Source organism: Podarcis melisellensis, assembly GCF_964234715.1.
Source record: "Podarcis melisellensis genome assembly, chromosome: 11".
NCBI lineage: Eukaryota > Metazoa > Chordata > Lepidosauria > Squamata > Lacertidae > Podarcis > Podarcis melisellensis.
In genome coordinates, this window is record NC_138543.1 from 47,318,332 (window position 1) to 47,335,250 (window position 16,919).

General features: G+C 43.8%; 2 protein-coding genes across 3 annotated transcripts in view; one reads left to right on the top strand and one right to left on the bottom strand.

Annotated features, from left to right (window-relative positions):
* The window catches only part of TARS1 (threonyl-tRNA synthetase 1), a 196,036-nt gene that overhangs the window by 44,145 nt on the left and 134,972 nt on the right, over positions 1–16,919 (bottom strand). The window lies entirely within an intron of this gene.
* NPR3 (natriuretic peptide receptor 3) overlaps positions 2,015–16,919 on the top strand; it is a 45,957-nt gene continuing 31,052 nt past the window's right edge. For both annotated transcript variants that reach the window (XM_081929835.1, XM_081929836.1), the window contains exons 1-3: positions 2,015–3,267; positions 11,215–11,337; positions 13,196–13,362. In XM_081929835.1, the coding sequence (XP_081785961.1) occupies positions 2,538–3,267; positions 11,215–11,337; positions 13,196–13,362 (1,020 nt within the window). In that variant the 5' untranslated portion in view covers positions 2,015–2,537. The remainder of the gene's footprint in view (positions 3,268–11,214; positions 11,338–13,195; positions 13,363–16,919) is intronic.

Consider the following 16,919-nt stretch of genomic DNA (forward strand, 5'->3'; position numbering starts at 1 on the left):
CTACACAGATGCATATTGGAAAGAAGCACTGTGTGTGCTTTCTGTAGGGACTGAATTATCTTGCTGGATTTTCCCTGTCATAGCCAAAAAGCAGAATATATCTTATCCTTCCGGCTCCTCTTATAAAATTTGGAATCATTCAATTAGTCTACCACATGTGGGATTTGCAACAAAATGTAATGCGGTTTACTTGATACTTAGCCTGAACATTGAAAATAGAGGGGATTCTTGTTACAGCCATTGCCTTCCTTAACGCAGCAACCTCATTTACAGTGAAGTGTAGCTTGCAACTGAGGCTGCTTTCAATTAAATCACTTAGTTTGTGCTTGACGCCTTGGTCTTTGTTGCAGGTGGCAAATCAGCACTGCCATCAAAAAGTCAGGATCGTGACTCCTCATTGCATGTGAGCAGGCGGAGGAAACCATATATCGCAAGATGTGATAAATCTACAAAGTGATAAATGTTTAAAATACATATTGATCTTTATTTTTGTGTTGTACTGTATATGATTCCATGTACACTTCCCTGAAATCTAATAGGATGAAGGGACATTTGAACTTCTAATAGGAAGTATAAATATTCTAATGAAATAAAATTAATTATTATCATGTGCGGAAATGTTTCCAAAGTATACCTTACTTACATGTCCATCTCACTGAAATGAAGAAAGTAAGAGCCCTGCTGGATCAGGCCAAAGTCTCATGTACTGTAGTCAGAAATCCTTTTCTCAGTGGTCTAGCCACTGGGTGGGACATGGAAAGTGTAATGCTGCTGGTCAACAAAAGAGGTTTAAAGACTCTCTCAAGGCAAATCTTAAAAAAATGTAGCATAAACACCGACAATTGGGAAACACTGGGCTGCGAGTGCTCCAATTCGAGAACAGCCTGTACCAAGTGTCATGGACTTTGAAGATGCTCAAACTCAGGATGAAAGTGAGAAATGTGCTAAGAAGGCACGTTTGGCAAACCCTCACCGTGATCAATTCCTGCCCAGAAACCTATGTCCCCACTGTGGAAGGACGTGTGGATCCAGAATCGGCCTCCACGGTCACTTGCTGTTAAAACCGTGTTCATAGAAGGCAATCTTACTCCGCTACAAGTGATTACCAAAGAAACAGGTGACAAATTAACACAGGACCTCCTTGTATGCAAATAACAGAAATGTGAAAGTCTTTACATCCAAAAACTTTCACGCACCGATTAAAGAAGAGTAAGTTTCTAGTCCTCATGGGGGAGCTGGAGGGTGGCGGGAAGCAGAGACTCTTTAAATGTGTACAGCTAGGAACTGCGACTATAGCTCCGGAGTCCTAGTCCTCCTTCCCAAGGTGAGGTACTCTGCCTACTCCTTGGGGACATCCTAGCCAGCATTGTGTGCTGGCCGTTGTTCCCCTGAAGAGGCACACGCATCCCCTGACTGCACGCCTACTGTTTTTGCTCGGCTCGTAAACAAGCTAGCAACCAGTCCCGCTGATCCGCGAAGCAGGCGATAGTTCAAAGAGGGAGGACCGATGAGAGAGAGAGACTGACTTCATTGCAATCCGAACATCTGCATACAATGCAGCTTTTAAGCCTAGGGAAGTCCGCCCCCTCTTTGCTGCCCTGCACCTAATTGCATCCATGCCGCTGTGCAAAGCAGCGCCCTTTGAAACTTTGCAACGGACCTCTCCAATCCCATGCATTTCAAGTGAAGTCGTACTGGGGTCGGGGAAGCCGCTTGCACTTCCATGCACAGGTTTGCAGCGCCCTCGATCTGCGAACCCTCGGGGCACGCAGGCATGCAGCACCCCACCCCCCTACCCCCCTCTCTCCTGGAAAAAGGAGGGGAAATCGCGGCTCACTTTCCTCGCCTTTTGCCCACCGGGTCGTCCTCGTTTTTGCAGTCCAGAACAAAGTGGCGGAAGCCCGAGAGGGCGTCCGGAGGCGCGCGCTGCGGCCAAGGGGGGCGGGGCAGAGCAGGGGGCAGGGCCACCGGCAGGCAAGGGGCGTCAATGGCGGTCTCCTCCCACGCACCCCCCCCCCACCTCCAGCTCAAACCCGGCCTCGCCGCGCCATGTGTGTGGCGACCAGGCGCGCGGGCTGCTGCCACCCTATTTAAACAGAGGCTATGAGACCAGGAGGAGCAACGGAGGTCCACCGAGATCACTCAGGAGGCAGAGAGACGGGGGACGGGGGAGGAGGGGGAGGAAGAAGAAGAAGAAAGGGGAGGAGAAGAAGAAGAAGGAGATGCTCTTGGCGCCCCCGCCACCATCGCAGCATCAGGGATAAGTCGCGGGAGAGTTGTAGTTGAGTTGCAAAACATCCCTCCTTTTTTAAAAAAGAAAAAGCAACACATTCCCTGCTAGGCATCAAGACGAGAGGGGGAGAGAGAGCGAGAGAGAAAAGACGAGGCGCTCCTTGTTGCTGGATCCATACAAACTTTGCAGGGGTTTCTTTTCCTGGCGCGCGCTCTTCTCGCATCTTTGGGTACGTAGTTCCCGTGCATTCAGGAGTGCTTTCCCAGCCCTCTCCGAGTTCTTTTTTCCCTTTTGCGTCGCAACCATGCCGTCCTTTTTCTTCCTCGGCTGCTTTTCTTGCAGCCTGATGGCTTGGCTGCTCCTCGCCGGCGGCAGCAGCAGCAGCAGCAGCCGCCCGGGCGTGCAGGAGGCGGAGGAGGAGGCGGAGGAGAAAGCGCTGCGGGTGCTGGTGCTTCTCCCCAAGGACAACGCGTACCTGTTTTCCCTGGCGCGGGTCAAGCCGGCCGTCGAGTACGCGGTGCGGCGCCTGGAGGCGAACGGGACGCTCCTGCCGGCGGGCTACAAGTTCCGGCTCTTCTACAACGACTCGGATTGCGGCAACGGGGCGTTGTTCAGCCTGGTGGACATGGTGGCCTTGAGCGGCCAGTGGCCGGACCTGCTGCTGGGCCCCGTGTGCGAGTACGCGGCCGCGCCCGTGGCGCGCCTGGCCTCGCACTGGAACCTGCCCATGATCTCGGCCGGCGCCTTGGCCGCCGGCTTCGGCACCAAGACGGGCGAGTACTCGCACCTGACCCGGGTGTCGCCGGGCTACGCCAAGATGGGCGAGATGTTCCTGGCGCTCTTCCGCCACCACAACTGGAACCGGGTGCTGCTGGTCTACCACGAAGACAAGGAGCAGCGCAGCTGCTTCTTCGCCGCCGAGGGCGTCCATGTGGTCTTCCGCGACGCCGGCTTCCACCTGGACGACTTCGCCTTCGACGAGAGCGCCAAGTACGCCGAGGACGTGGTGCGCGCCATCCAGGGCGGCGAGAAAGGTGAGGATGCGCGCGGGAGCGACCTCCGGGGGGAGCTGCCCTTACCCGGAGCCCAACGAGGCTTCTCCGGCTGGGGGTGGGCGAGCGCAACGCCTGGGCGAGAGGGCGCAAGGAGCAGCGCGCAACTCCGGAGGGGCGCCCTCGGCAAGGATCCTGCCACGCTCCTCTTTACGCACTGCTTGGTGCAGCCACTTAGGGGAAAGCGGAGAATTGGCCCGAGGAGAATCTGCGCCCCGCGATGCGCGCTAGCATGGTGGGATGCATTCAAATAACGCCCTTGCGTTATTCGGCATCTCTGTCTGGCAGCACCTCTTCACTATTTCCAGCTTAGAGCTATATTCGCTTTTTTTAAAAATGGGGCAGGGGAGCGCATCCAGACTATCGCCGTTTCAGAGTGGGATTCAGTCACAAACAGACACATTTAGGCTCCCCGATTATTGTTGCTTGGGAGGGCCTGCGTAACAAACCCGCTTTCCCCAGAGAGCCGGCTTTTTGCGATATGGAAAGTGAAGGGGAAAGGCACTGGAAACTGGCTAGCACTTGTTTTGAGACAGTTATCACACCTCTCTGCAAACAAAATCGGAATGAATGCTCAGTAAAGAGGTTATCATCTTATTGGCAGGGTGCTTTGTCCCGGGTTCAGTTTGACCTATCAGCATAATGGCCCTTTGACTATTATTCCCATTTTACAGAAGGGAAACAGAGGCCAAAGGGGAGCAACCTGTGTAGACCAGGGATGTAACTTGAATTGAGGTCTACCACATTCCGGTCAAATGCACCCAGTTCCTGGGAGGATTCAGCTACTCTTTCCATCACACTCCCTGCTACAGCTTTATTGCTCCTTTTCCCAGGGTTGCCATCAACGGGGAACCTCTCCTTTGCATATATTAAAGTTAACAACAGCATTCAAATCCATTAAAACTTGTCAATTGACTTGTATTGAGCTTGGGACCACACATTTGGGGCCTGTGTGCTCAACTGCTGCAGAACTATATGTTAAAATGGCAAAGGGTTTGTGGAAATTATGGCAGAGGTGATAACTATGCAGTTATTCACTAGCCTTTTCCATATTGAAGGGCAGCATGATTACTAGGACAGCATTGGTACACTCGACCTCTGAAAACATACACAGTATAAAACAACTAAAGGCTAGTTTTAAATAACCGTTTTAAAAACTATTCAGAAATGATGAAGACACAAAAAGAATGTATTATCATCAATGATGCCACAAACACTATCCAGTTCATAACATTCTGGAAAGCACAGTATGCCTAGCACCTCTTATTGCAATAGATACACTGGGAAAATGGGATTTCCTAAGCAGGCACATTGGCAGATGATCAATAGGGGATATTGCAGGCTGTTATTGGTGGATCAGGAATGGATAGGAATAAACAATGGACATCAAGGATTTATTTAAACAAGGCATCTTCTGAATGGAGTGACACATAACCCAACTCCTCACTCTTTCCTCCACACAAGTACAGTGGTACCTCGGGTTAAGTACTTAATTCGTTCTGGAGGTCCGTTCTTAACCTGAAACTGTTCTTAACCTGAAGCAACACTTTAGCTAATGGGGCCTCCTGCTGCTGCCGTGCCACCGGAGTACGATTTCTGTTCTCATCCTGAAGCAAAGTTCTTAACCTGAGGTAATATTTCTGGGTTAGCGGAGTCTGTAACCTGAAGCGTATGTAACCCAAGGTACCACTGTACAGTATTCTTAGATCTGGTCTTATTTATGTAATAAATGTATACCCCCTCCTTTCAGGGCAAAGGCCAACAACAACAACAAACGCTTACAACAAGTTAAAAAAGGGTTGTACCCAACTAGGTCAGATTAGACCTACTGAAATCAATAGACTAAAATTAGTCCAGAGGACCTACTCTTCAGTTTGCCGTAGTTGGCTGAAACTCAGATATTTTCCTGCTTTTCATATGCTGTTAGGGGATTTGCTACACACTTTCTCTTGTGTCCATACATAATGGAAAGTGGTATGAAATAAGAATGCCTTTCCACCCACTCTGTGAATGACTGAGTCAGATATGAACAGTGGAAATCATGGGTGCAGCTGGATTGTAGAGTCTGAATGTGCTACAGACTTTCCTGAATTATTTTGTACAGATATATGCATACATAGATCTGGTACAGTGCCTTAGCTTTTGAGTTTGAGGTAATGAGGACGTTCAGGTCTCACCTCTGCCCAGTTAATGTAGGTATATAAGGCTCTTGAAAGAATGAGTCTCCTTCAGAGTTTGGTTTTCTACTAGGTCATTTTCTCCTGTCCTGTTTGTGAAAACAGTTGAGCAGGAATTGCTTGGAATGGATCATTTAGAAAGGATTGTACCGGTATTTTTGTTGATGTGGAGCACTTCATATGATCCTAGCACAGTAAGTTTGATTGAATGTGGGCTGTATTCAAACAGAGAAAACAGGAACCCCCTGGATGCAGCATGACCCAATGCTCATTTGAGTAGCCTTATTGTGATTTGTATTAGCAAAGCTTAATAAGGCTTTCTAAAACATGTATGCATGTGTGCTTGTAGTTCCAGCTAATAGCACCTGGACTGTGTGTGACAGGGATGGTGTAATTGCATGGTGTGATTGCTAAGAATTGTGACCCAAGCAGTTGTTGTGAGAAGCACATGACTGTAGAAGCAGTCATTGTCTTGGGAATGTAAGGTCAGGGGAGAAGGGAATAAACTTGAGGCTATACGTTTCAGCATGCCTTTTATGAAAAAATAAAATAGGAAAGCGAATCCTGTCAGAAGAAATGCCCCAGATAATATAGCAAGAATGAGTTAACGCCAGAGTTCTGTTTCCTGACTTCCTGTGCAACTTTCTCAAAAGTAATGTTCCTGTCTATGCCAGCCTCTCTCATTTCCATTTTCTGTTTCTTTGTTTAGATTTGCCAGTGAAGGAACTGGGCCAGGATTTCCCCTTGCATTTCCTTCAAAAGCTGACTCATCCAACATTTCATTACCTGCCTATGTAGAATCTATATGGGCAGGTTATACATTGTATTAAAGATATAACATTTTCTGTGTTTCTCTTTATTGTTTTTCTGTCAGTTACAAATAGTTCTTGTTTGGAGCTTTCGGGCCAACTACTCTCAATAGCAGCAGAGTCTAATCTTCTGTGGTGTTTCCTGTTTTTATTCAGTGTAGGAAGTTGTTCTCTGGTAGGTCATACCCTGTTGGCTTTTGGACTTCTTGAGTTCAGCAGGGGTAGCAGGAAGCACAGGAGTCAGATTTACAATGAATGGGGATTGAGATATACTCCACTGAAACTTCAGATTGATCCCTCTGGGTTGTTCATTGCATTTGCTTGTCATCTGTTACACAAGAGACACCACAAAGCTTGACTTCCGAACTGCCTTGGGATATGTATTAAAAATGCCCTGGCTCATAGTTATTCCTGATCATGTCCACATCTCTCTTCTCATTTATAAATGTGTGTCTCTTCTGAAGCAACAGTTGAACATTTACATATTGTAACTTTACGCTGTTGTACAGCAGAAAGAAGTTTGCTGCATTGTCACTCTAGAAAAATCAGCTTGCAGGTGCAGGATGCAGATAAATTGAGATAAAACAGCCTCTTGTAGCATTTGAGGAGTGGAGTAGGCTATGGAATAGAGATGTCAAGGGCTGTTGAAATGTTTCTCTGCATCACTAGCACACCACAAAAAATCCCAAGTGTCTGTATGAAAGCTTTCCACTTGTGCGGATAGACTAAGCAGGGGCTATGTCTGCATTAGAATCTTGTTCAAATGGCTTCTTGATTACGTAATTATAAACCTTCACACATACTTTATTGGGGCAGACTGACACTTGCATTGGATTATAAAGCTGGTATTGGCTTGCTTCATATGGCAGTGACTAGGGTTACTTCTTTCAAATTCTACTTATATTAGACAAACTGTCTTCTTTCTTTTGGTATTTTAAAAGTGCACTGTGTCCTGTAAATTGCTAGCTTAAGGTGGAACTAAACATTTGAGAGTAAACATGGGATTTTCAGCTGTGTGTTTGATGGTCAAACATGATTGAGGGGCATATACAGTAGAGAAGTGGGAGATGTGGAACAGTGGGGGTGTTTAATTTTTCCCTGCTCCTTCCAGCTTTATTCTTATCATCTCTACCCCAAGCAGGACATCCAAGACATGCTTTCCTAGGAAGTGGGGGAAAGCAGACACAACAGAAAGTTGCAGAGTGAGGTCAGGGCAGGGTTAAGCACCTCTTCCAATTCCCACTCGCAGCTCCTGCAAATGTCAACCCACCTCTGCCTTGTATATCAAGAGCAAAAAGGAATTCCCAGTACATTTCTAGTTTCACCATCAGACAAGAGCCATGTTTGCACATTGTAGTTCAATCCCTGGATCAGACATAACTCTCAGCTAGGGATTATGGTTTGTTTCCTGCATGTGTGAGCAGAGATTAGTCTTAGCAGCCCAGAAAGGAATATTTACAGTAAACCATTAACCATAGCTTACCGTTACATGCAAACTGAGCCATTGTATTTTGTGGAAAGTGAATAAATTCAACTTTTTATTCAAGCCAAGGACCCCTCCTGTTTGATTTAAGCATCCCCTGTTGTTGTACTATATAATAATAGTTCCTTAGCAATCAGCCTCTTTTTCAAGGTCTTTCATTTTAAGAATGCAAAAACCCCATGAGTGTACCCAAAAGGAAATGTTGGATGGACAGCAACAAATCTGATGCTTAACCTTTCATTCTTTTATAGTGACTCTGCCTATGTTAGGAGTGTGAGAGATGTTTTCTTTTGGCCATGCTGAATATAGAGTCTCTTCCCCCTCAACCTTGGAGAGATCCCGTTGAGTATTGCATAAATAACAAAGGCATTTTGTGGAAGGAACCATCAGGGGAGCACATGGATTCCTGACTCACATTTGTTCAGCAATACGCTCATCAATTTAGAAAATCAAGCAACTGGGAGACAAACAGCTTGGAAAACATTTTGTTGTTGTTCTTGCTGTTGAAAACTTAGATACAATAAATGGATTTAATAATCATTTCTTAGTGTGATCTTTAGTGATATACATTTTGGGTGGAAAATGGTGGATACAATTAATTACAAAATCCAGGGCTTGAGCTGTAAGTATTGGGGGATACATTGTGTCAAATCTGGGTCGTCCCCAGTCACTTACAAGGACTGAAATGGGGGTTGGTTTTTAGACTGAACAAATGAAGGGAACAAAACCTTCCATGTGACTGCTGCTTACCAGGGGTGGGGGAACCTTTTTCACCCTGATGGCATTACATGGCCTCTTGGGCAGCCTTCCAGGGGCCATATGTTAATGGTGGCTAAATACGTCTCTTTTCTTTGTACAGTAGGCTGTTCTGTACCCCTATCATGGCATCTCCCAGCCCCAAGTGCTCACCCCTTCCCCAGTTCATTTCTGATATTGGAGAAAAGCTGGAGAGATAGACTGAAGGAAGATTGACCACACATGGGGAAAAGATTAGTGCCCCACCAGGACCACCACATGCCCCTTTGCTTTAAAAATAGGACCTTTACTCCCACTATGCACTGTATATATGTTTTGAGGCAGTTTACAGAAATAATCTGCTGTCATGTATAGACTGAGCCTCAGTTAACTACACTTCTGTGGTTTGTTGCATGTGATTTATCAATACTTGAATTCTTCTTTAGTCAATCTTGCTAATTGAGGAAAAACTTTGATTCTGCTTACTTAATGGCAGATTAAATATATATAGGTTAGAACTGAGTGGGTATTTTTGAAGGAAATCCAGCAAAACTTGTTTGTAGCTAGAAAGTGGTCCATGCATACGCTGGATTTTGTTTGTATAAATTGTATGTGTGCATCTGAAGCTGGCAGCTTGTTAGGAGATTAAACTACAGGCCTGCACCAAGCAGGAGATTGGACTAGGTGACCTACAAAGCCATTCTCGACTGTTGTGGCCAATGCATCTTTCCAAGTTGAGATCATGCATCTATTGACTCGGCAGTTATTAGCAAACACAGTGCACCTGTGGGGTTTCACTTTGTCCTGTGAGGCTTCAGACTGCTCCTCAATCTGAGCAGTTTGCCTTCTGCACCAGAGCCTGTGGTGCTCTAGATCAGTGTTTCCCAACCTTGTGCCTCCAGCTGTTTTTGAACTACAACTCCCATCATCCCTGACTAGCAAGACCAGTGGCAAGGGATGATGGGAATTGTAGTCCAAAAACAGCTGGAGGCACAAGGTTGGGAAACACTGCTCTAGATGGTGCTGGAATCCAGCTCCCATCAGCCCTATAAAGCATCAAGCCAATGGTCAGATATGATGGGAGTTGTAGTCCAACATTATCTGGAGTGCCATAGATTCCCTATCATTACTTACTTCTAGCAGAAGGCCTGTAAATTCCTTCTGGTCCATGAGCATATCATTTGCTTCCTCTTTGCCTCTATGCCTTGTCTTGTCTGCCTCTTTGTTGATGAGCAGCCTTCTGCTTGCCCAACTCAGCTGTGGCCATTGCTGCAGACTGACTGCCCTGATTAGTGATTCTGTCAATGCAGAGACTCACTTAATCAAAGTATAAATTATGAAGCCAATTTTCATTAATTAATTTTGCAGTTCTTTTCCACATGTAGCCATTTTAGGTTTTAGGTTCAGCACAGATAAGATTTCAGTTGTGATCTTTGTTTTAGGTTTAAAGTGTCTGGCGAAAGCAGACAGGTTTTCTCACACAATCTAAAATACTTTTCTTACCATGTCACAGGTTTTTGAAGATGTTCCAGTTCTCTTGATTTAGTTCTGGTGAAGTTTTAGCAATTTAATTTCTGTAACTCAATCATTCTACAGAATGACGGGATTTGTTATCACTGATCTTAGTTATTCAGATTAAAGCAGCCTTCCCCAGCCTGGTGCCTGTCAGACTGCAAGTGCCATCAGCCCCAGCCAAGTGCTATGCTTTCCAAAACTTCTGGAGGGAACCAAGATGGAAAGTGCTGGATTAAAGGAGAAGGTTGTAGCATTACGATCTAGGAATGCCTAGTTCACAATGCCCAGGAAAGAGTACACAACTACGTTTTAGTCATTGAAATTAATGAGCATGACTAAGTTATGTCCATTAATTTCCGAGGGTCTACTTTGAGTAAATCATAGCTGACTACCAGCCTAAGTCTTAAGAATCACAGCACCCCTCCTTTCCTGCACATTATTAAACATCATGGGTATGATCCAGCCAAAGTGAAGTGTTTTTAAATGCTTTCCAGGAAATATCGTAACATATACTTATAATGGTATTTTAAAATGCTTAACTTTAATTGGATTGCCCCCTAACTATGTATTGTTAATACATAGTATTATGTATTAACATTATTCTGTATTAGTATTAGTATTTATTAGTATTAGTATTTATTTACATTATTATGTATTAGTATTATTCTGTGTATCTGAAGAAGTGTGCATGCACACGAAAGCTCATACCAAGAACTAACTTAGTTGGTCTTTAAGGTGCTACTTGAAGGAATTTTTTTTTGTTTTGACTATGGCAGACCAACACGGCTACCTATCTGTATATGTATTGTTAAATGTTCCAACTATTTAAGTCTTCCCTCCAATAAATAAAAAATATACCATTGCATGAAATATTTAAAATGTGGATGATGAAATTGATGTTTAAAACCCCCACAAACATTATGTCAATGAAAAGCCTGACAATAATAGGCCATCGAGGATGGTATTTTCAAATAAGCCTAGCAGAATTAGGAGCTGGGCTTCTGCAGAGTGGCAGTGAAATTTGTCCCATTGGTTGCTATATTTTCCTTTGAAACCCCTAGCCTTGTTGCTGGCTGTTATATCCAAGATTTTGAAAAGCAACTGGAGGACATTTTATGTCCTTATCTCCAGCTGTACATAAATTTGACAATCTGTTTCCAGTAGTTTGAGGAATAGTTTCTTATCTGTGTTTTCCATTTCTTTTCACCAGTTGTGATCATGTGTGCCAGCAGTGACGCAATAAGGAACATCATGTTGGCTGCACATCGGCAAGGAATGACCAATGGAGACTATGCTTTCTTCAGTATTGAACTCTTCAACAGTTCATCATATGGTAATGTGGTTTCTTTCCTCTGGTGGGTTCAAGGCTTTTATAAACAAAGCAAAGTTTTAAAGATCACTTTAGTCTTTAAGTTTGTAAGTCTTAAAATATGCCACATAGCATTGTCTCTTCTAACACTTATTAGTATCCACTTGGATTATGAAAATAGAAAGGGGGGGGCAAGGTTTTAAAAGTTCAGTGTATAAAGAGAAATTGGTGATGCAAAAAAGAGCTAAGACTGGGATGAGAGATGATAGCCATCTTCAAATATCTCAAGGGCTGTCATGTGGAAGATGAGGCAAGCTTGTTTTCTCCTGCTCCAGAGGTTAGGACCCAAACCAATGAATTCAAGTTACAAGAAAAGAGATTCCCACTAATCACCAGGAGGAATTTTCTGACAGTTGAACTTTCTGTTCAACAGTGGAATGGACTCTCTTGAAAGGCAATGGACTCTTTCATTGGATGTTGTTAAGCAGAGGTTGGATGGTCATCTGTCATGGATGCTTTAGTTGAGATTCCTGCATTGCAAGGGTTGGACAAGATGGCCTTTGGGTACCTTCCAACTCTACAATTCTATGATTCTATGAAATGTATGAAAAACTGATAGCCTTTTATTTATTTTTTAATTTGTTTTCCCCTCTGCCCTCAAGGAGTTCAGAGCTGGATTTGAGTCCTATGAGATAGCTTATGTTGAGAGACAGTAACTTGTCTTGAACCACCAGTATGCTTCATATGCCAAGCCAGTGTCAATTTGAACATGTGTCCCCATCGGACAACCACATTATCACATGGGAAGTTTGATCCATATATGTTGCTGCAGCCTCTGGCTGCTCAGGCAAGATAATGAGCATGGGGTTGATCTTCATGACCTCAAAGATTACTTGCCATTCTACGAGTCTGTGATTTCAAAGGCCTGGCTTGTTCTGAAGCTATTTAACCATAGTTTTCCATTTCAAATAAGGAAAGGGGCTCATTCATTTCTCAACTGATTAATCAAATGTACGCTCATCCAAACATCCTCATAGAATCCTACTAGACTGGAGGTAGAGGAATGATGTGGATTATTTGCTCAATTCATCACCAAGCAGCAAAGCCTCAAGGTGGCTTATATTATAAGAGCAACAAGATTTTTTTAAAAAAAGACACAATCATCCAAATTGCTAAATATAACCACCACAATAAGCAGACAAACTCCCCACCCACTTCACCCCTCTAGACATATTTTTCTTTTCTCTTTTCCGCTCTTAAATTCTTTTTGATTCTTTTTTCTTATTCATTAGTGTAAATTTCCAGTTGTAAAAATTAGGTTTCCAGGGAGATTATAGCAGTTGTGTTGTGGCACTCTGTTGTCTGTATTGCCAGTGCACAATGTTATTGCTGAAAAAATGAAATAAAAACAAGCATATCTCTTGGGACCCCCCAAAAAGGGAAATGTTTCTTTGTTTCCCTTTCTTAGGTCCCAAGAGCTATGCTTGTTTTCATTTCATTCTTTTCCTGAACTTCCTGTAAAGAATGTCAGACTTTTGCCACACATCTCACCCTTGAAAACAGCATGCTTCCTTTTTCTGTAGTACAGTGTGTAGCCTTTTGTTTTAAAAAACTGCATTAATGAATCATGCAGGGTACAATCCATCCACATTTAATTTCAATGGGAGAGATTTCATAAGGTGTTTGATGCTCTCATAGGTAATAAGTGTGATTTAAAAGTGTTTAAGTTTGGTGGATTGTGCGCCTTTGTTAGCAGGGCAACATCCTTTAAATCTCTGGCTGCCCCCAGCAACACATGGGGAATACAGCAGGAGGAAAGGGGGAAAACGAGCTCTTTATGGTAACTGGCTTGGAATTGTAAATATTTTTATTTCTCCCTTAGGTAATGGCTCATGGAAGAGAGGAGACAAATACGACCTTGAAGCAAAGCAGGCATACTCATCCCTCCAGACAGTCACACTACTGAGGACAGTGAAACCTGAATTTGAGAAGTTTGCCATGGAGGTGAAAAGTTCTGTACAGAAACAAGGAATCCATGATGATGATTACGTAAGTGCCCGATTATGAGGCTAGAGATTTTGGCATCATAAAAACACCCACCTAATTAAATCAGAGGTGACAAAGTGGCCTTTTCTGAATTGGACCAAATTGTCGGAGTGTTCAGCTACTTTTTCAGAACACTTTTCCTGGTAGCCTTAAAAAAAGCAACCCCACTTGCAAGTGAAAATTGCTCTTTCTGTTTGTTCACAGTCATCTGGAACAGAGTTCCTTTCATCTTCATCTGTCTTGCTCATCATGAGGCTTTTAAGGGATGATGTGGTGAAGAAACTGGTTCTGTAACCCTTACTGTTTCTCTGCGTCAGGACTTCCTTAGTTTTCCATTTAGCTCCAAGTTTCCCTGAGTTATCTCAAAAGCCATTCCAGCAGAGAACCAAGTTATCCTCTAGCTCCTTGTCCTGTCCTCACCTTATCAAATAATTTATTGCAGTCAATCAGCAAACTGCATTCCTTCCCACTTGTGTTGATGGATGATACTGGGGAACATAAACCATGCCATGAATCCTTTCCACCACTTGAGACCTTTTCTCACTCCTTTCTCTGTAGTTGTAGCTGGTTTCTATTGCAAAGTACCTGAATGAACTTTATCTGCTCTCTTGACTTGAACAGGCTCTCAGACCAAATTTGAGAAGTCTTGTTTCGCCATTGTAACTTTTTTCTTCTTGATGATCTTTGCATCTCTTTCTCTCACTCTCTTTATATTAGTTAAGGTGCATTTTAGATGCATTTATGTCTGCTCATGCAAAGGTATATTGGGAAAATGTGGAACCTATCAAAAGTGAAGGGGGAGGAACAAGGTTTCTCAGATGCAGCTTGTGAGATTTGCGTTTTACTTCCTTAATTGTGTTACAGAAACATCTTCCAGTTTATTATAATATCCTGAAAAGAGCTCTTTTGCACTCACAACTATTCTGAACCCAGAAATATCAGCATTGGAGTATCTAATACTGCTGTCGTGGTCTTGGATCCAGTCAAAGACATAGTTAGTGCTCCATCAGGTGAGGACATAACAGAGGAGGTTTATACTGTAAACCGCCCTGTGATCCTCGGATAAAGGGTGGTATATAAATTTAATTAACTAAATAATAATGACAAACCCAAGGAAGACCCTATATCTGGAACATTTCAAGAAGCAGCCACTGAGGCAGTTCTTCTGGTGGAGACTTCCTGAGATGAAGAGAAGGCACAGCAGTCTGTCTCTAATCCCCAGGGACTTTGCTTCTTTTATCCTCTGGCTCCCAATCATGGTTTCTTGCCTGTATCACTTGATACCAAAGACTCCGCCACAGAACTTATCTTAGCTCTTTGCATTCTCCTGCAAACACACGCACACACACACGCATGCCAGTCCCTGAGGCAGCAGAAAACACCACTTCAGTCAAAGGCAGGTTGCAAAAACAAAGCATCTCTTTGAGTACTGATTTCCTCCAGGGATGTGGGGCCTATGGCACAGACCGCCCTGCCTAGTTATATTTGCCCTCACGAGAGTTCAGGTCAGTACTGGGGTAATATACTGGATTGCCTGTCCTTGGCACTGATCATTTGCCTTCGCTTGGCTCCAGCTCCCACCATCGCTGTCCCAGGTTCTGACACCAGCCATCTCTCTTTTATTCATTTATTTTATTCCATTTATGAGTCATTTAATTTTTTAACAAAATCTCTAGGCAATTATGCTTGCCTGCTTGGCTCTACAGCCCACCTGTGGCTATCGCTATAAGTACTTTCCTGGCTATCCTGACTGCTGCTATGGTGTAGCTCCTCTGCAGCGTCAGTTATGAACAGCGCTTGAGCAAAAAATGTTGTTCTCCATCCATGGGTGAGGCCTGTCTTTACAGGAGATGAATAATGATTAGGTTCCTAGAGTGTAAGTAACAGCTGTTTGTAGATAGTGCAATGTGATTAAGAGGAAGATAATTCCAGGTTAAAGATTCAAAATGTCAGTCCAAAACAATTAGCAGTAACATCCGTTGTCGCCGTTTTCTGCTTTTAAATTATAACTTGGTTGCAATTTTCCTTAACATTAAAAGTAAAATGAAATGAAATGTATACTGTTCGGGTGGCATCCAATTGGTGCCCCTCTGCTAGCGGAATGCATTCCGAGCAGAAAAGGGAGGGAGGGAATTTTCCGCTTTGCCCCTGCAGTCCCTTAAAATCTGCCCCCTAAAACTAAGACCCCCAGGGTGGATTATATTGGGGGGAGAGGAAATAGCACAAAATTGCCCCCTCTCTGTCCACTTCCAGATGCCTTCTGTCAGCACAGGGCACCAGTTAGATACCACCCTTTTCTGTAGGGGAGAAATTACTTCCTGAAAACCCCCCAAGTGTTTTATCTTGTGAAGATTTTAGGCATGGAACATAAAGAAACATAACAATGGGGACACATGTAAAGTTCTTTAATAAACCCTTTAAGAAATGCCAAGTTCCTTGATAAATATTCCATTGTATGTCAGTGAATGAAGTGTTCTTAGATGTTCCAGAGACACTTTCAGCAAGTGATTTCAAATATTCCGTGTTAAATCCAGGCAGTTGCCCATTGGTATTAGTGCAAGACTTTTCCACTACAGCAATTTCCATTCTCTACACTGGTTTTATATTGCAGCTCCTGAATGCAGCATTTGACAGGCAGGGCGTCAGAGGATTTTGTTTTTGTTGTTTTTTAAAAAACACCCCACCAGAGTTTTGCCTGTTCGGAGGCACTGAACTGTAATCTCGGCTGTTTCACCTTCTTTTTCCCCATGAGAACACCCTCTATGGAGCTCTGTTAGGAATAAAAGTTCTGTGTCAGATGTGGCACAGCCCTCATTGAAAGTCTACCAACTCCTTGTAGTTGTAGATAGTGGAAGCAATCATTTGGAACTAAAATCCATTTTGTATGTCCCTCCACAAAAGGTTAATGGGACACAGTACATCTAGTAATTTCTAATGCTCCCCCAAATGCAAATCATTTTTAGCAGCAGACCTTTAAATCTGTTTTATACAGATTTGGGTTTAAAGCTCCACTGTAATTAAACTTCTTAGGACTTCTGAAGGATTCTTTTCTTTTTTGAACCAAAGGGGGGGGGGGACTTCTGCCCCACCCCACCGCCCAGGCCGGTTACCATACAGAACATGGTCGGTGTGAGAACATGATAGGGCATTCAGGAGAGGTGTATAATGCTATATTACTAAGATGTCTGAAAATGTTGCTTTGAATGGTAGCTGTCCTCCTAGCATTTAATGCCAAACTGCTACAAGTGTTAGCAACCTCAGTATGGTGTCACATTGACACCATACATTTAATGCAAACTTAAAGCACATGGTTTACCCTAAAATAATCGTGCAAACCGTAGTCCCCTCCCCTCAAACAACAAACCCCAGCTCCCTAAATGAACTACAGTTCCCAGGAATATTTGGGGGAAGTCAATATGCTTTAAGAATATGTTGTGAACATGACCTAAGAGAACGTAGGAGTTCAGTCATAGCACTGAAAAGGGAGAGGAGACAGGGAAGTTGCACTTTGGAGTTCCACAAATAATAAACCTAATTTAAGATCATCTACATACCTCCCA